The sequence below is a fragment of the Arvicola amphibius genome, chromosome 1 (genome assembly GCF_903992535.2).
Source record: "Arvicola amphibius chromosome 1, mArvAmp1.2, whole genome shotgun sequence".
Lineage (NCBI taxonomy): Eukaryota > Metazoa > Chordata > Mammalia > Rodentia > Cricetidae > Arvicola > Arvicola amphibius.
Genome location: NC_052047.1, coordinates 67,296,061 through 67,322,901, shown reverse-complemented (window position 1 = coordinate 67,322,901; position 26,841 = coordinate 67,296,061). Strand labels below are relative to the sequence as shown.

Genomic DNA, 26,841 nt, shown 5'->3' with positions numbered 1-26,841 from the left:
TGGTTTCTAGACAGGGTTTCTATATAGCTTTGAGCCTGTCCTGAAACTCGCTCAGTAGACCAGGCAGGCCTTGAACTCACAGAGATCCATTTTTCACTACCTCCTGAGTACTGGGATTAAAGGCATGCACCATCACCGGCCGATGGAAAAAGTTCTTTTTTTCTTTTCTAAGATAGGGTCTCTCCTTTTTTTTTCTGTGCCGATATTGTACCCACCAACATGGTGGAAGTTCCTAAGACCCGCCAGACATTCTGCAAGAAATGTGGCAAGCGCCAACCCCACAAAGTGACCCAGTACAAGAAGGGCAAAGATTCTTTGTATGCCCAGGGAAAGTAGCGTTATGACAGGAAACAGAGTGGCTATGGTGGGCAGACTAAGCCTGTTTTCTGCAAAAAGGCGAAAACTACAAAGAAGATTATGCCGAGACTAGAATGTGTGGAGCCCAACTGCAGATCTAAGAGGATGTTGGCTATTAAGAGATGCAAGCATTTTGAACTGGGAGGTGATCAGAGAAAGGGCCAAGTGATCCAGTTCTAAGCTGATCTTGTTATGAAGACAATAAAATCATGAGCTTTCACTCAAAAAAAAAAAAAAAAAGATAGGGTCTCTCTACATAGTCCTGTCTACTCTGAAACTTGCTATGTAGACCATGCTGGCCTTGAATGCAGACATTCTCCTGCCTCTGCTGGGAGGCACTATCCCCAGATATTCTCCCTTAGCCTGAAGGAAAATGGGAAACAGGATTGGCTTAGAAATAGGTTGAGGAAGAGACTATGTGCACTCCCTGCACTTATACCAATCGTTAGTGGCTAAAACCCTCTGAATCCCAGGAAATGATGGGATCCTGAATCTATACTCTCCAATCAGTGTTCATAAACTAGGCAATGTATCCTAAGTGTACATGGGAAAGATCCCCAAACCTGGGGGTTTCACACAATTTATCATTTACACCTTTTATGTTTTGTTTTCTTTTTTTACTTTTTCCAGAGGGCGTTTTGAGACAGGATTTCTCTGTGTAATCATCCTGGCTGTCCTGGAGTCTTTAATCCCAGCACACAGGAGGCAGAGGCATGAGGATTTCTGTAAGTTCGAGGTCAGCTTGTCCTGAAGTGAATTCCAGGACAGCCAGAGTTGTTACACCGAGAAACCTTGTCTCAAAAAACAAACAACAACAACAAAACAAACAAACAAAACCCGACAAAACCCAAAAAACAAAACTAAGAAATGATGTGGGATTCCTCTCTGTATGCTATGAATATGTTTTATTACCATGGGTTATTAAAGAAGCTGTTTCGGCCAACAGCTTAGTAAAGCCAGGTGGGAAATCTGAACAGAGATATAGAGAGAAAAATAGGCAGAATTAAGGAGACGCCATGTAGCTGCCGAAGAAGAAAGACATCAGCCAGCAGCCAGAACCTTTACCAGTAGGCCACAGCCTTGTGATGATACACAGATTAATAAAAATGAGTTAATTTAAGATGTAAGAGTTATTTAATAAGAACCTGAGTTAATAATTCAAGCAGTGTTTATTAATATTAAACTATTAATATATTAAACTATCAATAGTTTCTGTGTGATTATTTGGGTCTGAGCAGCGGGGAAATACAAAAGCAGTCTCCACCTAAAAAGCAACAAAATAAAACAGAAACAAGGGCTAGTGGTGTGGGTATGATAGAGTCTAGCATATCCAAAGCCCTAAGTTCAATTCCTGGCACAGTATAAAAAAAGAAATTAACCCAGTAGAAACATTATAAATTTTAAAATATATTTACTTGTAGCAAATTAAATTGTTAATATCCAATTATGAGACTATCATGATGAATAAGCTAACTGAAACTCAAAAAAATCAATTAAAATTAAGATACAAAATATACAGAATAAGAAAATTGAGGTAGTGCTTATTTTTAAAGGCTAGACAGTGGGCACTTCAGAGGGGTGGGAAACTGATAATATTAACACGGCACATAGCAGGATTCTATACACTTCAACTGAATTTTCTCTATAAATAGAATCTGCAGTGTGATGGAATGCCCATCTTACATTGGATCAGCATATACAACCATATATATGATTTACCAATCTCAGAAGGCTACTTACAAATCAGTACCCAAATCTGCCTAAGTAGCATTAGAAGTTTACCTGTTTCTCAGTCCGTCTCTAGTTCTATCCACTTGTGGTTTATTATAACCAGGCTGATAGAAGGATGCTGCCTGTACTGCAAGGTCATGTGGGAGGGCCAGCCCCTCCAAGGCAGCCTGCTGCAATTCTAGCTGGCTCATCTGCTGAACAGAATGGCAGGGGACAATGAATGAAAAAATGAGGAAGTTCAATTTTTCACAAAAGTCTGTCTTGTGGTTTAAAAGGTAGCTAAGAAAAAAATATAACAAATATTTAAGTTATGCTGCTGTCCACTAAATGATATTTTTAAAATTTAAATAGTGGGGTAAGAGATGGCTCAGTGGTTAAGAACATTTATTGCTATTGCTGAGTATCCAGAGGTTCAATTCCCAGCACCCACATGGCAGTACACAAATGTCGTAACTCTAGTTCCAGGGGATCTGATGACTTCTTGAAAACTCTCTGGGCAATGAGCACACGTGTGGTACACAAACATAAACAAAGTATTCATATACATAAATCTAAAAAAAATTTTTTTAATTTATATAGTACTCATCACTCAGCAATTTTCTCCTATGAATGAACTTGAAGTATCACTGCAGAACAAACCATGTATTTCATTGCTGCATATCAATCTCCACCCTACAAGCAACAGCAAGTGTGAAAAGGCAAGGAGACTAGGTCTGAGAAAGAGCTCAGCCTGACCTGGGCTGTGACAGGGCTCATGGGCTTGCGCATGCCTTGGAATGGATCTCCAAGTAGCTGCTGGGGTCCTGATGGGAAACCTGCCAGAAAAGTTCCAGAATCAATAACTGTCAAGCATTAGTGCCAAGGACAACGTAAGCACCCCCACCCTGTTGTGCTTGCTTAACGGGGAAGTGTTGCTTCTTTGGCCTGATAAAACATCCCCTTTCGTCTCTCCTCCCACAGTGTGTATGTGGACCTTAAGTAGAGTTATTACTGGCCTCAACTGCTGGTGTAACCTTCTTCCCATGAAGCAGTCACCTTTGTCCTTTTCAGAGCTGGGAGGTCTCTGGCTAACAAATTATCTCTCCAGCAAACGCCATGCTTAACAAGCTAGCTGGCACTAAAGCAGAGTCCAGAGCTCTGAGGGTCAGTTCCCACACAACTCTATATGAGCAAGCAAATATTAAGGTATCTGATTGGCAAAGGTAAGGAGCCGACAGCCTCCAGTGGTTTGATGGCAGAGACACTAGCACAGCTTTCTGGAAGTGCTTCTTTTAGGCACATACTGAAGCAACACAGGATTTCACAGCTCACTGTGAACCAACTTCAACTGCTCGTCCACAAAGTCATTACTCTATGACTGGCTCCTTCATGTAGCTTCAAACTCACTATGTAGCCCAGTGTGGCCTTAAAACTTGAGATCCTCCTTCATCATCCCAAGTGCTGAGATTAAAGGAGTGTATCACCACTTCCTGGCTTTCCTCAAGTTCTTTACCAAAGACAGACCTAAGAATCCAAATTAACTTTTCAGCTGAATTCTCTTAACAAGAAAACTAAATAGCTATACTCGTTTACTATGAACATATTGATTTAAAAGGGGAGCTCAATAAAAAAAAAAAAAAAAACCCTATATTCCACTTTGACTGCACATTTTCTACATAATCTGAAAGGAAGGACTCATTTCCTTTCAAATTCTTTAAGCATACCCTTCAAAGACTGCCAAGTCCAGGGAGAAGTCTAACCTTCTTGGACACGAGAGGAAGACAGACATGCATTAAGAGCAGGTACTGAGATGGGAACCCAGTCAATGGTGGAGTGCTTAACTGGTAGACATGAGGCACAGGGTTCAATCCCCAGCAGTAAGAAACTAGTTACCAATTGGTGATGGTATCCTCGGATGAAGATAGTCTGCTGATGCTGCTCGAGTTTGAAACACCTGTGACATAGGAGGAGAGGGCGCTCTTTGGCTCAATAAAGATGCAGTAGGTTCCAAGCTCCCCATAAGGCCACTGAGAAGATTGGAAGAAGCAGGTCTCTGAACCGGTTGACCAAGAAGTTCCTATAGGCAGAAATGCCAGATCCCTGTGAACAAACCTACTTCTTCCTTCTAGTACAAAGTTTTGAAACAGGAATCCATTTTTGGAAGCTAGCCAATGTCTCTCATGCACCATTGAGGATCTGGCATCTGTACATGTAAGATATTTCCCCAAATGTTTTAGCTACCAACATTTGCCTTAAGTTAGTGCTAGAAAAACAGATCAGGTACTCAAATTCCACAGAAACTGCAAACTGGCAAACCAGAAACATTTAAAGCATCATAGCCCACCCACGTGGATTAGCAACATAGCAAATGACGTTAGGTAGCAATAGTACATCCCTGACTGCCACACAAAGGTCACTCTAAGAGATTAGTCTAAGACTGTAACATACCTGTAGGATGTTTTTAGGGACAGGCTGGCCTGGAATTTCAGCCGGGGCCAACAAGTGACTTTCAAGGTTTCGCTAAAAAAGAAAGGAAGAAAACTAGTTATAACTTTAAGATAAATTTTACTGGGGACCACATAAAAAACAACAAATATTCCCAAGGGAGCTGACAGTTAACAGCAAAATGATGCTTAAGTCACAGAGAATGGATTTCAACCAACTCACTCCTACTCTCATCCCATGTATTTCAGCAAATCCTTCCCAGGTACATGAAGAGGTATTAGGCAAGACTCTCTAAGCCAGCAGTAGTCCATCTTTGAAGAAACCTTACTGATCATTATCAATAAGAAGATTTACTGATGAAAGAGAATATTAAAAACAAGGAGCTGGAGAGATGGTTCAGTGGTTAAGAGCAAAGGTACAACCTGAGCTTTATGGCCAGCACCCATATGATGGCTCACAACCATTTATTACTCTAGTTCCAGGGGATCACACATATTCTAAAATCCATAGACATAAGACATGCACATATATACACACAGATAAATAATCATACACTTAAAACAAAAATAAATAAAGATTTAAAAACAGACCAGAAAGGCAGTGCTGACAGACCTTTAATCCCAGTACTCAGGAGGCAGAGACAGGCAGATATTTGAGTCCAAGTCTACAGAGAGAGTTCCTCAACAAGCTCCAAAGTTATACAGAGAAACCTTGTCTCGAAAAAAGCAAAACAAACAGGAAAAAAAAAACAAAAACAAAAACAAAACCAACCAGACAACTAAAAACAGCAGCACGACAGGCTAGGCATGACAGTGATGCACACTATTCTTTCTAGCACTCTGGTGGTTGAAGTGGAATGATTAGGAGTTTGAGAAGCTTGGGCTGCATGAAACATAGCCAGGAGGTAGGCAAGAGGCACAGCCTTTGCCTAGGAAGCATGAGAGTCCTGTACATGATGCTAAGAGTCACAAAACTAAAACAAAAATAATGAATAACATTGCAAATTTGGCCAGAATTGTTAATGTTTCAGAGTTTTGGCCAGGCGTGGTAGCACATGCCTTTAGATCCAATCACTTGAGACAGAGGCAGGTAGATCTGAGTTCCAGGCTATCCTGGTATACATGGTGAGTTCCAGGACAGCCAGGGTGACATAAAGAGACCCTGTCTCAAAACAACACCCCAAAATCCTGGAACTATTATTATAACTACTACATTACTATTTCAAATAAGTTCCTAAAAATGTTTCTCATATGCAGAACAAAGTTCCATCTCCATTCTGCTTTTAATCTGTCAATGGTCTTTTGCTTTGTACAATTAACCTGCACCCTACTGCATGTCTGAGTACTGAGTGGCCCTAGAGCTTAGTCAGCAGTACTTTCTGTTGCAATTCCCCTTCCCTTAGAGGGAGCTGTCAAGTCCACAGCAGGTTCAAAGACTTTTATTGTTTAAATGCAGATGATTTTAAGAGTAGGTAACTTACTACGTGGCTTAGCATATTTGCAGCACAATCTGCAATTCCAAGAAATACAGTTTGAGAATGAACTTCATTACTTAGAAAGACAGTGGCAGATGAGAACTATTATTCAGCAGTAATGACTGAAGACACTGACCAGGACCTCACATGCAAACTGAGCAACATGGATATATTCTAAGTTGGTGTAAATATCAGTCTATCCACTTTATATTTCAATCTTGTTAGCAGGTGTCTGATGTTCATTCCCTCACCATAGCTGAAACTAGATGTACGAAAGAGCACTTGAAACTCCAATATCAAACCAAGTGCACTCACGACTCAGGGTCAATACTGTGCAATAAAATAAAAGGTTGAGACATAAAATGCTGAGTTCCCTTCTTTCCCTCTCAAGACACAGTCTGTTTATGTAGTCCAGGCTGGTCTCAAACCTGCCATTCTCCCCCTGCTTCCTCCTCCCAACTGCTCCCAGCTGCTTTGTCTCCACTTATTTGAAGATTCACACTAAAAGGAAAAAGAAACCCTATGATAAGATTCAAACGACAAAACAAGTTAGTTCTGAAATACCAAGGTGGGGGCAGGGAAGTTCCATGAACAGCCCTTGGTTTTATGAGCCAGGTCTTGTTCTATATGTAGCTCATGCTAGCAAAAACTCAGGTTGGCCTTCAATTTATAATCGTTCTACCTCAAATCCCCCAATACAGGATGTAAGCCATGGCTAGAAACATGCGTGCTCCTCATTTTATAGCATTTATACCTGCTATACAGAAGTTAACTCTGAAGCAGTTTATACGATCATTCCCTTTGAGTTGTATGTTATAGCCGGAAATGTCCTTCAAGTGGGCAAGAGGAAGGCACCTCTGTTTGACCTTAACTGTTGATCAGGTAAGAAAAACTGAAAAATCATCCCCTTCACTGGGTATAAAAAACAATTAGGAGTGGTTAAGAGCATTGCCTGCTCTTCCAAAGGTCCTGAGTTCAATTCCCAGCAACCACATGGTGGCTCACAACCATCTGTAAAGAGGTCTGGCGCCCTCTTCTGGCCTTCAGGCATACACACAGACAGAATACAGTATACATAATAAATAAACAAACAAACAAACAAATAAATATCTTATGGGGCTGGAGAGATGGCTCAGTGGTTAAGAGCATTGCCTGCTCTTCCACAAAGGTCCTGAGTTCAATTCCCAGCAACCACATGGTGGCTCAGAACCATCTGTAATGAGATCTGGTGCCCTCTACTGGCCTGCAGGCATACATGTAGGCAGACTATTGTATACATAATAAATAAATAAATAAATAAATAAATAAATAAATAAATAAATAAAAACAATTAGGACTGGAGAGATGAATCAGCAGGAAAAGTACCTGTTGCATGATAACCCGAATTCAATTCCAGGACCCAAAGCGCAAAGAGAAAACTGACTCTCTCAGGTTGTTTTCTAACTCCAAACATGTTGGGGGACAAATATGCCCACAAAAACATATACATGCACACAAAATATTTTTAATACATTTTTTTTTGTGTGTAGGGGTTGGTTTTTTGCGACAAGGTTTTTCTGTGTAACAGTTCTGGCTTTTCTGAAACTTGAACTCATAGAGATTCACCTGCCTCTGCCTAAGTGCTGGGATTAAAGGTGTGCGCTACCAGCTACCATCATCACAGTGAATCAATCATGTAGCTAGACAAAAAGGGTTGAAGAAAAAGAGTCAAAATTCAATTTGGCAGATCTGATATAACATAGTAACTAAAACTAGGCTTCGTTCTTCATTCAGATCTACCCTGTCTCCCTGTTACTTAGTATCATAAAGTGTAAGATGAAGACTATGGCTGAAACTCACGCTTTAAACACTGCTATATTTGATATGTACTTTTTTTTTTTTTTTTTTTTGGTTTTTCGAGACAGGGTTTCTCTGTGGCTTTGGAGCCTGTCCTGGAACTCACTCTTGTAGACCAGGCTGGTCTCGAACTCACAGAGATCCGCCTGCCTCTGCCTCCCGAGTGCTGGGATTAAAGGTGTGCGCCACTACCGCCCGGCTTGATATGTACTTTTAAAAAAGGAGACAGGGTCTTTCTAGACCTTTTGAGCTTGTGATTATCCTATAACCAGTTTCCAAGTAGTGATGGGACCACCAGCCTGCCCTATCATGCTCACCTCCATTTTTGGTATGTCAATAAATCTGTGTGACTGCTTAATCAAGAACACAGGTAATCCAGGTAGATACAGTGAATACAAAGTGTGAAAATAAAGATTTTACATTAGGGGGCTGGAGAGATTGCTCAGTGGTTAAGCACACTTGGCAGCCCTTCCATCCAGAGGACCTGGGTTCAGTTCCCAAAACCCACATAGTGACTCAATCATCAGAAACTCCAGTGCCAGTAGGGTCTGACACCCTTTTCTAGCCTCTGTATGTACCAGGCATGCAAGCAGTACACAGACAAAATGCTAATAAAAAAATTTAAATAAATCTTTAAAAAAAATTTACTATAAAATCTTGTACGGCATTTGTGGCTTATGTCTTTAATTCCAGCACTTGGGAGGCAGAGACAGGTAGAACTCTAAGCTTGAGGCCAGCCTGGTCTACAGAGCAAGTTCCAGGACAGCCAGAGCTACACAGAGAAACTTTGTCTCGTAAAGCAAAACAAACCGAAAAATCTTGTATTAACAGCTGAATAACTAGAAAACTTCCCATCGAGCACCTCTAAAAACATAGCATCTTCACACACACACACAAACACTCTTTTTTCCCCTTTGTTTTTTTTTTGACACAGCGTTTTGCTGTGTAGCCTTGGAGCCTTGTCCTGGAACTCACTTTGTAGATCAGGCTGGCCTTGAACTGCCTTGGCCCGCGTGCTGGGATTAAAGGCGTGTGCCACCACCGCCCAGAATATTTATTTACTTTCGAGACAGGGTGTACTATGTAGCTGAGACTGGCTTTGAACTCAAGAGATATACCTCCCTTTTCCTGAGTGCTGGGGTTAAAGCATGTGTCAGCATACCTGACTTGATCACCACTGGCCCTGGCTGCTCCTGAGCTCCCGATCCTCTCAGATACGAGGATTACAGACATACATCACTATGTTCAGTTCAGCTGAGGGACAAGTTCTCTTTTGCAACGGTGATCCCACATGTGAGGCTGTGTTTCTCCCACTGGGCAATATCCACAACTCAGTTACTTTTCTTTCTTAGGAAAGGACTTCATAAAGTTATGCAGAAATGAGTTAAACTGAATTATTCAATCATCTTAATTGTACCAGACATATACATTATCCACAGATATGCTTTTTTCTACTAACAAATAGCATATCCATAATCAAGGAACAAACACCAAAGACCAAACAACTTCTAAAGAAATTTCCAATCTACTCAAAATACCACTTATTATTGCAGTGGGAGGTCATACCGAAACAGGAAAAGAACAGACTGGGTGAGGTTTTCTGAATACTTACATTGACTTTGGGCTGAGTAGGCAAAGTCCCACTTGCCTTCATGGTGCTCACTAGTTTGTTGAATGCAGTCATATCTCCATCTTTTTTGAGTTGTCGATTGCTAGTTACAGCACTCAGTGTCTCTTCTAAATGTTCCGCCATGAAGGGAGTTGAATTCTTCATTTGCTGGTCCACCTTCAAGCCTTTGAGCCCTGCTTCTACCTCTTCCACTGAAAGTACAACCCCTGAATGTGCTGAGAAGTTGAGAAAGCTCTGGTTACACCAAGCAAAGGGGTATTTGGCAGGAATTCTCATTGGCTGTCATGACAATTATTTCACAACTGAAGTGAGGCTGTCAAAAAGGCTGCCAATGAAAACAGACAAACTGAACACTTAAAATCATAGTATTTTAGTGGGAATAAGGATATAATTATGTACACAGAAAGACACAGTTGGGCAAGGTGGTGCACACCTTTAATCCCAGCACTAAGGAGGCACAGGCAGACAGATCAAAGGGAGTTTGAGGTCCACTGTACATACGGAGTTCCAGGACAGCAAGGACTACTAAGACCCTGACCCCAAAAACAAACGGATAGGGGTACACACCTGGAAAAAAATGGCTCAGTGGTTAAGAACACATGTTGTTCTTACAGGACCTGAGTTCAATTACCAGCATTCACACCAGACAGCTCACAACTGAACTTACTGGAACTCCAGTTCCAAAGAACCTGTACCTCTCTCACCCCCTTGGGCACATACACAGACACACATTCACATAAATAATAATAAAAATAAAAGAAATAGAATAAACTACACCAAAAATATTTAAATGCTAGAAACTGGGAGGGTAGAACTATGGGGTATGAGTTTTCAAAACTTGCTAAGATCTTACATAGTGAGTTCCAGGACAGCCAAAATGACACAGAGAACCCCCATCCCCCGCAAACAAAGCTCAACAGCAACTAACCTTTGCTGTGATCTCACAGCGCTAACTGATGCTAAGGACTTGTTGCCTAAGTGAGAACATGGTAAATGGAGGCACAGTAGTGAGGAATAGGCAAGCTATGCTTGGAAGGACAGAAACAGTCCTGGGTTGTTACCACTGGACCCTAAGTAAAAGTCGGAGGGAGGCTGGGTATAGTGTATACCTTTTATACCAGCACTGTACAGACAGAGGCCAGAGCTTCTCTGTGAGTTATAGGCCAACCTGGTTTACACAGCAAGTTCTAAGGCCAGCCAGGGCTTAAAAGATACAAGGTTGTTGTATGGCAACACGCCTGAGTCTTTTCGAAAAACCTCAACCAATCCCTGCCATGCTTCTGAATTGATGAGAAGCAGCACATTAGAACCACTGCTTAAGAATGGGAACTTTACATAGCTAACAACAAACACTTACAGCTCTCCTTAAGCTTTTCTTTATTTGCAGAAAGGCTAGAAAGAAGAGGTTTTAAATCCACTTTGGCTTTCTGTAGCATTTCTAAAATGTCCACTTTATTTTCAGCATGGTCTTCCGATGGAATAGGAGCAAAATAATTCCCCGAGTTCTGTCCAGGAGAGAGGACGGCTTGTTCCAGACCTGATTTTGTAAATAAACATACCCACAGTTGGTCCCATTGAACATACATACTTCCCTTCAACAACATAAAAGGAGCAGTAACTGAACGGTTTTCAGTATCCAAAACCCCTTTAACCCTAGTGGACCACTGAGTAATGAAAAGACAAAATGAACCACGCCAGGGGTGGCTTAATTCACATACAAGGCTAGAATGTGAAGCTCTCTTACCTGCGAGTCTCTCAAGCTCTTCATGTGGTGTAGATCCAAGGCTACTAGATCTGCTCCCTGACCGGCTTGGGTTAGAGAACCACCTACTGAAGCGGCTGGCAGAGACTGACCCTTCTCCCAGAACATCTTCTATCATCTGACAAGAGAGACAGAGGGGTTAAGGTGACAGTCTCCAGGTGAAAAGGACATGGAGGTTCAATGTTAAGACAAAGACTCTGAAACTTCTTTTGACACTGCTGACCCAAAAATCACTTTCAGAATTTAGGAGTTGAGCCTTTTTCTTCCCCTTTTGGATCTTTCCTGAGCAACTCAAAATTGGGCATTAAAACAAATAAACAATAAACAAAAACAAAACAGAAAAACACAGACCTCCTAAGCACATATAGCATAGTCTCTATGTTACTTAAGAGTTCTCTACTGTTTGCTCCATTAAAAAAGGTATCTTAGGAGATAAGTACCAGAGTGAAGACACCATGTTATTGGCTTCAGTGAGATTGTTTATGAAGAAATGATTAAAGAAAATCCCTGGCTCCAAACTGGTGGTCTCGGGATTGGAAGGAATATTATGATATTCAATGCTGACAAATTCAAGAAGCCAAGATGTAGAAATGTAGAGCTAAGAAATGATCACTATAGCCAGGAGGTGGGCATACATCTCTAGTCCAAGAATTTGGAAGGCAGAGGTAGTCAGACCTCTGAGTTCAAGGCTAGCCTGGTCTATAGAGTGAGTTTTAGTATGGCCAGGGCTACACAGAGAAACCTGTCTCAAAAAACAAAGAAAGAAAGACAGAGAGAGAGAGAGGAGAGAGAGAGAGAGAGAGAGAGAGAGAGAGAGAGAGAGAGAGAGAGAGAGAGAGAGAGAGAGAAAGAAAGAAAGAAAGAAAGATTATTCCAGCCAAGGGAGGTACAACACAGGTAATCCAAGCACTTGGAGGGGTTGAGGTCAGCTTGGGTCACACACTGACACTTTCTCAAAAAGTAAGCATCAAGAAGAAAAACACACAGGAGAATAACAACTCCAGTTGAAGTGTAGAAAGTGGATATAAATGTATCATAAATGATATATCTCAGTGGAACAAATGAGTGCAGGCAAAATAGAATTCGTGTAAGCAGGAATTTTATTAAAATAAAAACTCAAAATCCACTAAAACCCTAAACAAACAAACACCGTGAAAGGTAGTTACTATTTCAATGTTTGAAAATGAGAAACTTTAGGGCTGGAGTCATGGCTCAGCAGGTAAACGCACCTATGGTACAAGCCTGATGACCTGAATCCACAGAAGGTAGGAGAACCAACTCTAAAAAGCCGGCCTCTGACCTCCTCATACGCACTGTATCACACATGTGCACTCACCCATACTAAAAATAATACATTTTAAAGGTAAATTACTTAATCTATTCAAAAAGTTTTAATTTACAAAAAATGATGACTATGCATTTTAATGTATCTAACATAATCTTACTAAATAGGAAAAGTCAAAGACAAAAATAAAGGACATAAAGTATCTGGGCATTTTCGAAAAAATTAAGTAAATACTGAAAAAACACTTTCTTCTCCCTGCCCCACACAGGGTTTTTCCATGTAGCCCAGCTGTCCTGGAATTCACTTTGTAGACCAGGTTGGCCTAGAAATCAAGAGATTTGCCTGCCTCTGCCTCCCCAATGCTGGAATTAAAGATGTGTACCACCATCACCAGGCGAGAAAAGTAATTTCTGTTTTCCTCAGTTATAGACTTTGCTTCCTTTTTCTTGTTTTCTTTTTTTCTTTTCTTGAGACAGGGTTTCTCTATGTAGGCCTAGTTGTACTGGAACTCACTCTGTAGACCAGACTGGCTTTGAACTCGGAGGCCTCTGCTGCCACCCCCAACACACACACACACACACACACACACACACACACACACACGGGCTAGGATTAAAGGCATTGTCCGCCACTGCCCATTTTTGTTATGGTTTTTTGAGAGAGGGTTTCTCTATAGTGTCCCTGGCGGTCCTCAAACTCACATAGATCTGCTTGCCTCTGCCACCCGATTGCTGGTATTAAAGACATTTCACACCACTGTGCAGCTCTTTTTTTAATTTTGTTTTATTATTTAATACATTATGGATGTTTTGCTTGTGTGTATGTCTTTGCACCATGTATGAGTGCATTAGATATCCTGGAACTGGAGTTAAGAGACAGTTATGGCTGCCATGTGAATACTGGAAATCAAACCCAGGTCTTCTACAAGAGCACACAGCGCTCTCAATCACTGAGTCTTCTCTACAGCTGCTAAATTTGTGTTGTTAAATTTTATAATCAAGAGTAGAAACAAACTTGCTATTAGACACATTTGTAGAGATATTCATCTCAAAAAAACAAGGTGCTTGAATCCAAATCCTTTTGGACTAAAAGTTTAGTCATTTTTAAGACACAAGAAAGCAGGGACTCGGACAGCAGAACCTCATCCTGTACAGGAAATAGACACAGCTGACTTCTGAATTGGGACATCCTTCACTATATCCTTTCAACTACCAGCTGATGAAGGAGGTGGGAGCTATGATATTTCAGCTGTACTTAGTAGAGGTTTTTTTTTTTTAACTGCGTCTTCTCCCTCCCTCCCCCCCCCCTCTATACACACACACACACACACACACACACACAGATTTAGGGAGTGGTGGTACATGTCTTTAATGTTGGCACTCGTGAAGCAAAGATATGTGAATCTCTTGTGTTTCAGGCCAGCTAAGGCTACATAGTGAGTCACTGTCTCAAAACAAAACAAAAGATACCCTTCCCTGGAAAAAAAGAGAGAAAACACTAAGTCAAATTTAACTATAATTAGCTGTTTCATATTATGTTGTTTTCCTTTCTTTAATTCTTTTTTGTTGTTGTTTTTTAAGACAGGGTTTCTCTGTGTAACATTGGAGCTTTCTCTGTAGACCAGGCTGACCTCGAACTCACAGGGATCTGCCTGCCCCTGCCATCCGAGTGCTGGAATTAAAGGCATGCACCTAGGCCCGGCATTTTTTCTTTTTTTGAACTAAGAAAATTAAAAAAAAAAAAGTTGAGGCAGGTTTCACCATGCAGTCATGCTGGACTTGAAATGACTATGTAGCTCCAGCTAACCTCAGACTTAAACTCCTCGTCTCAGCCTCCCAAGTACTAAATTTACATGTGTGCACCCAAATTCCATACATGTTAATTAAAAAAAAAATTTTTTTTTTTGATTTTTCGAGACAGGGTTTCTCTGTATAGCCCTGGCTGTCCTAGAACTCATTTTGTAGACCAGGCTGTCCTCAAGCTCAGAGATCCACCTGTCTCTGCCTCCTGAGTGCTAGAATTAAAGGCGGTGCTACCACTGCCTGGTTCATACATGTTTATTTTTATTTTACGTGTATGTGGTATGTATATAAGGATGTTCCTGTGTATAGGTGCACACGTGTTTGGGTGCATATGCACATGTGCAAATAGAGGTCAGAGGTTGATGTCAGGCATCTTCCTTAATTACTCCTACTTTATAAACTGAGACAGGGTATTTCATTTGAACTCACAGCTGAGAAACACAGCTAGCTCTGTTAGCTTATTTCAACAATCCTGTCTTCACTTCCTGTGTGCTAGGATTACAGGAGGGCCACCACATTGCACCAACGTTTACTTGGGTTCTAGAAATTTAAATTTCATTTAGTCCTCACACTTGCACGGCAAGGGTTTTATCTACTAAGACTTCTCTGTAACCCCTCCATGTATATTTGTGAATGTGCTGTTACACTCACCGAAGCCAAGCATGGCACCTTGTCAAGGTTAAAGAACTCATTAAAGTCAAATTCTCCTGGGGACTGCTCAGGTAGGACAACATCCCTTGGGACTTCCTGATCAGCAGAGGGCTCCTGGGCCAGGATGACTTCAACCTCGTCCTCTTCAGCCACCCCTCCATTACATTCCACTATACCTGAAAATAAAAGCAGGACAGAAAGCACCTATTGAAGTACACACTCCAGTCTCACTCTGTGTATATAAGTACACATGCAAAAGTCACACATACTGTCAAAACATTTCTTGTGCAGGTCCTGCACTTCCCATAATAAAGCATTTGGCACCACTTTTCTGGGGATTGGAATGGTTTCTTTAACAAACAGCTATTTATTTTATCTGTGTGTCTTAGTGTATAGTATATGCGTGTAGAAGATCAGAGGAGGGCATTTACTCGCTCTTGGAGAGTGACACATATGTTTTTGAACAGCTTGACGTGGTGGATACTAGGAACTGAACTTGGGCATCTGAAATCAAATTAATGGTCTACAATGCTGCTGTAGCCCACAACCAATGTAAAGTTTGGACTGTCACCCCTTCCAGAAAATATACTCTGACTTAAAAAAAAAATACAAATTAACTGCTGCTCTTTGATGTGGGATTCCCCTCTGTGGACAGATAACCTGCTCTAATCAGCTGTCTTATTTTACAAGGCCAGGTATACCTCTAATGTCCACTTATTTTAGAAAGGAAAGACAAACTAAGCAAAATACAAGTTTCTAATATTCTAATTTTGTACGAATTATGAGCTAAACAAAAAAAAATTAAAGCTCACTTAACTACAAGTGAATAAACACACACACACACACACACACACACACACACACACACAAACACACTCACTCACTCACCCAAACAAACACAGCTTGGAGAGATGGCTCAGTAGCTGAGAGCACATACTGCTCATCCAGAGGACCTTAAGTTCAGATTCCAGCACCCACATCAAGCATCATAAGTGCCTGCTGATATGGCCCTTCTGTCCTGTTGGAGAACCAGCACATAAGTGTGCACACATACTAAAGAAAAACAAAAAGGATAAAAAACCCTAACCAAACACAAAATTGGTATGTATGAAGTTTGTGTTCAATTCCCCTATTTTGTATAAAACTGAGCCTGGTGGCACATGACTGTAATCATAGAACTCATGTGATGGAGGCAAGAAAACCAGGAGATCAAAGTCATCCTTCAATACATATAAAAGTCAGATCCTATGCCAAAAACCAACGTCTCATGACGATACATAGATTAATAAAAATGGGTTAATTTAAGATGTAAGATCTAAGCACGTGGTGGCACGTGCCTTTAATTCCAGTAATCAGGAGGCAGAGGCACATCAATCTCTACAAGTTCGAGGTCAGCCTGGTGTACAAGAGTTAGTTCAGTACAGCTAGGGCTATTATACAGAGAAATCCTGTCTCAAAAAAAACAAAAAAACCAAAAATAAAGATGTAAGAGGAATACACCTGACCCATTGGCCAAACAGTGTTGTAATTAATATAGTTTTCGTGTGACTATTTGGGTCTGGTGGCCGGGAAATGAAAGTGCAGTCTCTGTCTATAAATAGTGCTCAAACATTAGGCAGATGAGGAGAATTCTAGGAAGAGGAAGGCAGAGATGCACTTACTAGCAAGAAGCATAGGAAGAAAGATGAGAATGCCTCACTGATAAAAGGTACCAAACCACATGGCTAAACATAGACAAGAATTATAGGTTAAGATGTAAGAGCTAGATAATAATAAGCCTGAGCTAACAGGCCAAACAGTTTATAATTAATATAAGCCTCTGTGTGTTTCTTTGGGACTGAATGGCTGTGGAATCAGGCAAGACAGAAACTTCTGCCTACAAATGGCAACACGGAGACTCTGGATTGAATCCCTACACACACACACACACACACACACACACACACACACACAAACACACACACATTAAACAAACAATAACAAAATGGTTGTAGTGACACACACATATAATTCCAGCACAAAGATTATAGCACAGTACACTTCAAGGCCATTCTCAGCTACATACTGGGTTTGGTGCCAGCCTGGGCTACATGAGATCTTGCTCCACTACAAGAATGGCTGAAATCTGGATTTCTTCCCAGCTACAGGTTTTTTTCTTTTTTTTTAAATTTTACACAGGGTTTCTCTGAATAGCCTTGGGTATCCTAAAACTTGCTCTGGCCTCAAACGCAGAAATTCACCTGCCTCTGTCTTCCAACACCTGCCTCTGTCTTCCAAGTGTTGGGATTAAAGGTGTGTGCCACCACTGCCAGGCAAAAGATTATTTTCTTACAGAAGCTTGAACTCTACCATCAGTTAAAAGTCCACACTGGTGGATGCTGCTTTATGTTGGTGGGGAATGGGAGAAAGATGTATCTCAAAGGCAATTAAATAGAATCTCACAGGTTACTCATGAATTCCCCAAATTAGAGGAATTATGCATCCACATTAAAATAAAGGAAATGTGTCTCCCTTATTCTCACTTTTAAATACATTTCATTAGCTTATTTCCACTTAAGTTTGTTTTAATGTCTTTGTAAGAAAGCACTCATTATCACTAAGAGCTTTCCCGTTACATAGGATCTGCCAAAAATATGTATTTTTTCAACTATACATGGAAAGCAAAAGAATTTATCAAATGAGTTCTTTTTAAAAATATTTATTTATTTATTATGTATACAATATTCTGTGTGTATGCCTGTAGGCCAGAAGAGGGCACCAGACCCCATTACAGATGGTTGTGAGCCACCACGTGGTTGCTGGGAATTGAACTCAGGACCTCTGGAAGAACAGGCAATGCTCTTAACCTCTGAGCCATCTCTCCAGCCCCTCAAATGAGTTCTTACTGTGATATTTCATAGCAACAATAAAAGTATTTCTTAAAGATTTGGCAGCCACTGTATTTACAAATAGACCCTGTCACAGAAACAAAATAAAATGAAACACACTAAAAACTTGCTATTAACTATTAACTAGCACCCATAGCTAAATGTGAAATTAAAGCAGTGATCATCACATATTATTTTAAAAAAGGTTCACAATTCCTACTGACCTTCCTTTACAGAGGCAGTCCGTCGCCTTGTTCTTTTTCTCCCTTTGTGATCTTCCTCTAGTATCTTATCATCGAAGCCAGTCAGTTCAATGGTTTCAGACTGACTTGTGGGTCCAGCTGAAAACCATTCTGGTTCTTCCTCAGTGTACGAATCATTTCTTCTACGCTCACCAAAGACACGTTTACTATCTCCAAACTCCCTCTGAAAAAATTAAAAAAACAAAACACCAAGAATGAAAAACTCTAAAATGCTAGTAGAAACACTGTAGTCAGTCTTAAAAGAATTAATACTAGAAACTGAAATGCAGATGCTGTGATGGGAAATTGAAGGACATTACCACTCTTGTACTGCTCCCGATTTCTCCTAGCATAGGAGTGGGCTGTGAACCCTACTTTCTCCAAGTAACTGGCTGGGCTAGGAGGATGCAACTCAGAGCTAGGGCACCAGTCAGAAATGTGTGGCCCTGGTTTTGATTCTGTGCCATCATGAAAAGAAGAGTAATGAAGTATAAAGAGTGAGCATCAAATTTCAAGCACTTGAGAACTAACAGGGTCAGAGGACACACCCTGAAACGCTTGTCCTTGTAGTCCCTCTCTCTGTCTCTGTCTCTCAAGTCCCGTAGGTCCTTCTCACTGAGACGGTGATCCTTCTCAAAAGCCCGGGCAGAGATTATCCTCCCACTGCCAATTCTTCGTCCACCAAGCAAGCGAAGTCCATCACTGTCTTTCTCCAAGGGACTTCCAGAGCGGCGGGAGCTAACAGCAGCTGTCACATGGCAGCCACCTCCAAAGCTTCGTCTCTGTGGGCTGAGAACAACATCTAAGTCATCTTCTTTCACACGCTCTCGTGGATCTGAAAAGATGCCATAAAAAAAGGTTAAGCAAACCAACATCTCTAAAAACCGTGTCCACAGCTGGCAGGAGGACAGAAAATGTCAAAAAGGAGACAATTCTAAGACTGGGCTTATCAACAGATTCAGAATAATAAGCACATGGTCATTGGATTTTTAAAACTTGGTCATAAAGGACTGAACTCAGATTGTTGGCTTAGCAGCAAGTGTCTGTTGAGTCACTTCACTGGCCCTTTGTAATTATTTTTTTTACATTAAACTTAAATTTTTTAAATATTTATTGCTTATTATGTATACAATATTCTGTCTCTGTGTATGCCTGAAGGCCAGAAGAGGGCACCAGATCTCATTACAGATGGTTGTGAGCCACCATGTGGTTGGTGGGAATTGAACTCAGGACCTTTGGAAGAGCAGGCAATGCTCTTAACCTCTGAGCCATCTCTCCAGCCCCTAAACTTAAAATTTTTAAAAAATATTTAGTCCTGGGCTGGAGAGATGGCTCAGAGGTTAAGAGCACTGCCTGCTCTTCCAGAGGTCCTGAGTTCAATTCCGAGCAACCACGTGGTGGCTCACAACCATCTGTAATGAGGTCTGGTGCCCTCTTCTGGCCTGCAAGTATACATGCAAGCAGAACATTGTATATGTAATAAATAAACAAACCTTAAAAAAAATATTTAGTCCTTTTTTTAATCCTTAGAAAAAGATCTATTTCATAAAGTCTTTCTATGACTTACTATGACTAAGATTTTTTTAATAATTTATTTTTTAATTCATGTGCATTCATGTTTTTTTGTTGTGTATGTATGTCTGTGTGAAGATCTGAGATCCCCTGAAACTGGAATTACAAACTGTTATAAGATGCCATGTAGGTGCTGGGAATTGAACCCAGGTCCTCTGGAGAGCAGCCAGTGCTCTTAACTGCTGAGCAGTTCTTCCAGTCGAAGACTAAGATGTTTGTTCCTTCGTTCATTCATTCATTCATTCATTCATTCATTCATTTTGGAGCAGGGTTTCTCAGTAGCTATGGAGCCAGTCCTGGAACTCACTTTGTAGACCTGGCTGGCCTTGAACTCACAGAGATCCGTCTGTCTTTTCTGGGATTAAAGACGTGTGCCACCACCAACTGGCTTTTTTTTTTCTGAGACTAAGATTTTTATGTATACAATTTTTAGCTAATCTTTCGTCCACTAATAAAATGACATGTCAGTATTTGAAAAAAATAAAATGCCTAAAAAATAGTAAACAGCCAGATGGTGGTGGTGGATGGCACATACTGAGTTCAAGGTCTGTCTCGTCTACAGAGTGTGAGTTCCAGGACAGCCAAGGCCACACAGAAAAATCCTGTCTTATAAAACCAAACCAACCTATCAACCAACCAATCAAACAAACAAAAAAACTCACACTTTACATTCAATTCGTTAGCCTGTAACCCCAGCACTTGTGATGCTTAAGCAGGAGAATTCCTGAGTTCAAACCCAACCTGAGTTAGAATAAGACACTGTTTCAAAACAGGTAACTTTAAACTGGATTCCATGTTCAACATTTAATCTAAATGCATCAAGAGTGAAACCTAAAGTGAAAAAGGACATCTTTGCTGCGGTCAGGTGTAGGTGTAGGAGCAGGCTGCTACAATTAGGCACAGCAGCAAGAGTGCCATCCATTGAGGGAGCCTGTGAAACAAGGTTTGCTCTGAGTTTAATACTGTTCTTTGAAGACACTGTTTAGAAATCCAAGAATGGGAGTAAACATTCAAACAAAGCACATTTCTCAGAGAAGACCTGAATCCACAGCATATAAAAACACAGTAATAAACAAAAACCTAAAAAATGAACCAATGGGCTGGAAGGGTTGCTCAATTAATGCTGATCTCCAGAAGTCCTGAGTTCAATTCCCAGCACCCTTATAGCAACTCACAACCATCTCTAACTGCAGTCCATGGGATCTGAGACACCTTTCTCTGGTATCCAAATGAATATACAGATAAAATACAAACATAATTTTTTTTTCCTTTTGAGACAGGGTTTCTCTGTGTAACAGTTCTGGCTGTCTTAGAATTTGCTCTGTAAACAAGGTTGGCCACAATCTCACTGAGATCCATATGCCTGGGCATCCCAAGCACTGGGATTAAAGGCAGGTGCCACCACCAACTGGCTTTTTGTTTGTTTGTTTGTTTTGTTTTTTTGGTTTTTTTTTGAGACAGGATCTCTCTGTAGCTTTGAAGCCTGTCCTGGAACTTGTTCTGTAGACCAAGCTGGCCTTAACCTCAAAGAAATCCATCTGTCTCTGCTTCAAAAGTGCTGGGATTAAAGGGGTGAGCCACCCCCCCCCAGGTCCTTAAATAAATCTTAAAAATAAATACTAGACCAGTGAGCTGGGTATAGTGTAGAATACCTATAATATTAACACTTAGTAGGTTAAAGTGGGGACTGCTGAGTTTAACTTAGTCTTGGCTACGTAGTGAGACCTGTCTCAAAAAACTAAATCAACAAAAAAGGATAAAGACCTGAAAAGACACTTCAGCACATGGACAGCACAATCTATAATAAGCATACAGTGTTTATTAATCACCAGTAATACAAATGTTATGGAATAGCACTGTATACCACTAGATGGCTACAATTAAGAAGGCTAACCATTCCAAGTGCTGCCAAGATGTGGAGCAAGAAGAACCTAAAACCACCACAAATAGGAATATCAAATGTCTAACTACTTGGAAAAAAAGGAGTCTGAAGGGGGCTAGGAGATGTGTCAGTGGTTAGGAGCACTTGTTGCTCTTGAAAAGGAAGGATCCAGCCGGGCGGTGGTGGCGCACGCCTTTAATCCCAGCACTCGGGAGGCAGAGGCAGGCGGATCTCTGTGAGTTCGAGGCCAGCCTGGTCTACAAGAGCTAGTTCCAGGACAGGCTCCAAAAAAGCTGCAGAGAAACCCTGTCTCGAAAAACCAAAAAAAAAAAAAACAAAAAACAAAAAAAAACAAAAAAAAAAAAAAAAAAAAAAAAAAAAAAGAAAAAAGGAAGGATCCAAGGTCAGTTCCCAGTACCCACACACTGGTTCATGACCATCTGAAACTCCACTTCTAAGGAATCTGATAATGTCTTCTTCTGGCTTTCTTGGGCACTATACACATGCAAGCAATACACTCATATATATATAAAGCAAAACAAATCTAGAAAGAAATTTAAAAACATAAAAAAAAGTTTTCGGCCGGGCGGTGGTGGCGCACGCCTTTAATCCCAGCACTCGGGAGGCAGAGGCAGGCGGATCTCTGAGTTCAAGGCCAGCCTGGTCTACAAGAGCTAGTTCCAGGACAGGCTCTAGAAACTACAGGGAAACCCTGTCTCGAAAAACCAAAAAAAAAAAAAAAAGTTTTCTTCTGACCTGCTTAGACTCTAAGCATTGCACATGGTATACATACATACGGTAGACAAAACACACAAAAATAATAAATCTATTAAATTTTTTATTAAAGAAATCAATACAAAGAAAATTTTTTTTTATTAAAGTTTGATAGTTTCTGGAAATATTAAATATACGTAACAGCCATTATACTTCTAGGTATCCACCCAAGAGATAAAAATTCCCATGTCCATACTGATACTTACACATAAATGATCACATCACCTTTGGTTAGAAACAACTCAAATTACTATTAACAGATAAATAGACACAATGACAGATTCATATAATTAAATACTAAAAGCATTAAAAAGAAATTAACTACACATGCAACAATATGGATAAAGCCAGGTATGGTTCATGAGAGACTGAGGCAGAGGGATAACTCAAGCTTGAGCCCAGCCTGGGCTACAGAGTAGCCTTTGTTCTAGAAAGCAACTTCACGTGAGAACATACTGTGATGATTCTAGTACAATTTTAGGAGTGTAAACTTGCCTAGTGAAGGAAGGGCAGTTCTCTTGCGGGGAGTGAGAAGGGGTTAGAAAGGAGACATTCGGACATGAGAGCACTTATAGGTGACAAAGACACTTATTATTGATTGTGATATACAGAGATACATGTGAGAACATCAAAGGTATATTGTATATAAGGGCACTTATATGTAAATTCTATTTCATAAAAGAAAAACATGTCGCAAACAGAAAAACTAGAAACTGAAGTTGAGTTCAAATATGAAAAAAACCTGTCGTAGTCTTTATTTTTAACCAGGAACAGCTTTTCATCTTATCTGAATTATTTTTTCAGACAGTGTCTCTATGTTGAAGTCACAAAGATTTGCCTACTTCTACCTCTGGAGTGCTGGGATTAAAGACATGATTTGTCACTCGTATTGGTTTAATAAAATTCTGATTGGCCAGTAGCCAAGGAGGATGGTGGGTAGGTGGGCAACCAGACTAGAATAATTCTGGAAAGAGCAAGGCAGAGAAGCAGTCGCAAGTCAGAAGCAGAGGAAGCAAGATCAAAATGCCTTACTGAGAAAAAGTACCAAGCCACATGGCTAAACAGACTAGAATTATAGGTTAATTTAAGTTGTAAGAGCTAGTTAACAATATGCCTGAGCTAACAGGCCAAACAGTTTATAATTAATATAAGCCTCTGCGTGCTTCTTTGGGACCAGGCAGGACAGAAACTTCCATCTACAAATGGCACCCAAAATGGCAGTGGTGGCACTTGCCTTTAATCCAGCACCAGAAGGCAGAGGCAGGTGGATCTTTGTGATTTTCTGCCTGATCTGCAGAGCAAATTCCAGGACAGCTAGACCTACACAGATAAACCCCATCTCAAAAAGCCCAAACTCGTGAACCACCAGCCTTCAACAACAGTGAGAGAGGATCTCATGGAGATCAGTCTCTAATTTATTACATAGTTGAAGATGCATTCAAACTTCTGATCTCTTGCTTCTACTTCCTGAGCGCTGGGATTAGGGCTTGCACTAATTCATTCAGTGCTAGGAAATAAACAAAGGCTGTCATGAATACAAGGTGACCACGTAAGTTATAGCCTCAACTGTCTTAGTTTCCTTTCCTGGTGCTGAAAAACTTAAGGGAGAAAGGTTTATTCTGGTTCGTAGTTCAAGGATACAGCCCATAATGGCAAGAAAGTCAAGGAAGCAATAGCTTCAAACAGCTGGTCACATTTAATACACAACCAAGAAGCAGACATGGATAAATGAATGCTAAACTCTACTCACTTTCTCATTTTATATAGTCCAGGATCTCAATAGAGAATGGTCACACCCACAGTTAAAATGGGTTCTCCTTATCAGCTAACCTAATGAAGACAATCCAACACAGGCACGAACAGAGGCTAACTAATTCCTGGAAGTGTCTTGGGGCTAGCCTCCTAGGTGACTCCACATATAAAGTTGTTAATCACACCAGCAAAGACAGTGGCACTTTATAATTCAAAAGTACATAGCCTAACACGCCACTGTTATAAGAAAACTATTACTATGATTTTACTCTGCTTATTATGAAAAATACAACTGGTAAATCAATTTTCTCATGACATTTCAATAAGTAAAATTCTGGGGGCTAAGAATGAAACCAGCATGCAGAGAGGTGGTGGTGCACGCCTTTAATCCCAGCAATCAGGAGGTAGAGGCTGGCAGATATCTCTGAGTTTGAGGCCAGCCTGGTCTACAGAGTGAGCTTCAGAACAGCCAGAGCTGTACACACAGAGAAACCCTGTCTCAGATGAGGGGTGAAAAATGAAACCAACAGCCAGGACCATGTTCCCCAAATCACACTACTATTTATAAACGTCTGCACACTTGCCTGCTATTCTGCGCACCAGGGAAGGGCGGTCTGATTCTGGCTCTTTCTTCAGACTTTCCACTGGTGAGCTCCTCCCTGAAGCAGGGTAGAGAGAGGCATGCCACTTCTCAGGGTCCCAGACACCATCACTACAGATTAAAGGATAGCATTAGTTAGTGTTTGCAGGTTAATTCTAATAGGTCCCAATTTCTAAACTTCAGGTTACAAGGAAACCTTCAGTTCCTTCAGAATGATTACCCTATTCAAGATGAAAACAAACAGTTATTACTTCAATAATAGTATTGTTGATTCCTAACGCCAACTGGTACTTGAACAGGAGTCTACACAAATGAAACTACAGTCCATAAACCTTGGGCCCTGTCTGCAAATACATAACTGTTTCACACCAAGATCTTCTCCAATGCTGCAGAGACAGCTCTAACTTTTTACCAGAAGTACCTGCTAGAAAGTATTCTAGAATTTTCTTAGCTTGTTTAGGTTTGTTGTTATTTTGAGAAAGAGTCTCACTATATATAGCCCTAGTGGAACTGGAACTTGGTATGTAGAGCAGGCTGGCTTCAGATTTACAAAGATCCTCCTGCCCCCAACCCTGAGTGCTAGGATTAAAGCACACACCACCTCACTGGGCTATAATCTCTATGTGTAGTCTCAGTTTTTTTCAAGTAGGACAGCTCTTAAATTTGTTTTTTTTTTTTCTCAGCCCCACTATGGTCTACCTGCTTTACACCCTTAGCCATGAACGCTGCTTGAAAGAGTGAGTCAACATCACCCCACCCCTCACAACAGGGAGATATTACCTACCTTCTAGGGTCCAACAAATGCTTCCTCTCAAATGAGAAGAGAGGTGACAGAAGAAGCTCTTCCCTCTCTTATCTTTAGTATTGTCACTAGGCACAATACTCAATTTAGCATGAAAGCTAATATATTTGCTCAGGATAATTTTGTTTTATACAAAGAAAAAAGTTTTAATAATAAAATTTCAAAGGGGCCGGGCGGTGGTGGCGCACGCCTTTAATCCCAGCACTCGGGAGGCAGAGGCAGGCGGATCTCTGTGAGTTCGAGACCAGCCTGGTCTACAAGAGCTAGTTCCAGGACAGGCTCCAAAGCCACAGAGAAACCCTGTCTCGAAAAAAACCAAAAAAAAAAAAAAAAAAAAAAAAAAGATCTTGTCTCAGACAAAAACCCCACAACAACAACAAAAACAACAACAACAAATAACTAAGGTAACCTTAAAAAATATATTCTAGAACAGAAAAGCCTACACAAAGAAATCCTGTCTTGAAAAACCATACATACATACACACACATGCACACATATACATACAAATATACATTTATATAAATAAGTATATATTCATATGAATATAGATAAGCAAATATATTTATATAATTACATATAAGCAAATATAGTTATATAAATACATATAAATAAAATACAGGGCTACTGTACATTTTCAAACCATTTTTCTCTAGCTTCTTCAAACCAAAAAAGCCCTTTACCTTTTCTTTTTAAATATTTATTTACTTATTATTGTGTATACAGTGTTCTGCCTACATGTATGCCTGCAAGCCAGAAGAGGGCACCAGATTTCATTGCAGATGGTTGTGAGCCACCATGTGGTTGCTGGGAATTGAACTCAAGACCTCTGGAAAAGCAAGCAGTGCTCTTAATCACTGAGCCATCTCTCCAGCCCCCCTTTACCTTTTCTTAAGGGCACAATAGGCTAATCTGAATGGCTCTTTGATAAAGATCTTAGCACCCTCCCTTCAGCATCCCCAAAGAAGTGCCCTGGCTGAAGCATGAAAGGGACCCCAGAACTAAGGCTCCTCCTAGGCTTAAATATGCCCTGCGACTGTAACTGAGTCATTCTGTAGTTTAGTTTTAGTACCAGTTAGTTGTGGCCATGCGATTAACTCTTGAAATACTTCCCTCAGTCATAACCCTACCACAACAGCAGCATTCCAACCACGTAATTCTTTTTAAATAAATTTTATTTAATTTTAAAATATATATATATTTATATTATATTAATTTATTTATATTATTTCTGTGTGTGCATTTGTGTATGTACATGCACATGAGTGCAAGTGTCTACATCAGCCGGGGTGTTGGATGCCCCTGGAGCTGGAATTTACAGGTGGTTAGGATCCTGATGTGGGTGTAAAGAATTCAACCCAGGTCCATGGAAAGATCAGGAAAGATGCTTAACTACTGC

At 40.5% G+C, this 26,841-nt stretch overlaps 1 protein-coding gene and 1 pseudogene across 5 annotated transcripts in view; one reads left to right on the top strand and one right to left on the bottom strand.

The window, feature by feature from the left end:
- The window catches only part of Eif4enif1 (eukaryotic translation initiation factor 4E nuclear import factor 1), a 44,445-nt gene that overhangs the window by 5,185 nt on the left and 12,419 nt on the right, over window positions 1-26,841 (bottom strand). For 3 of the 5 annotated variants that reach the window (XM_038324900.2, XM_038324910.2, XM_038324889.2), the window contains exons 4-14: window positions 24,626-24,753; window positions 18,610-18,896; window positions 18,044-18,245; window positions 14,953-15,128; window positions 11,197-11,332; window positions 10,810-10,989; window positions 9,435-9,667; window positions 4,516-4,587; window positions 3,961-4,144; window positions 2,824-2,903; window positions 2,140-2,282 (exon numbers count right to left, since the gene is read on the bottom strand). In XM_038324900.2, coding sequence (XP_038180828.1) covers window positions 2,140-2,282; window positions 2,824-2,903; window positions 3,961-4,144; window positions 4,516-4,587; window positions 9,435-9,667; window positions 10,810-10,989; window positions 11,197-11,332; window positions 14,953-15,128; window positions 18,044-18,245; window positions 18,610-18,896; window positions 24,626-24,753 — 1,821 coding nt within the window. The remainder of the gene's footprint in view (window positions 1-2,139; window positions 2,283-2,823; window positions 2,904-3,960; window positions 4,145-4,515; window positions 4,588-9,434; window positions 9,668-10,809; window positions 10,990-11,196; window positions 11,333-14,952; window positions 15,129-18,043; window positions 18,246-18,609; window positions 18,897-24,625; window positions 24,754-26,841) is intronic. The other 2 variants (XM_038324928.2, XM_038324921.2) reach the window with 2 other exon arrangements.
- LOC119811231 lies at window positions 144-25,667 on the top strand (annotated as a pseudogene).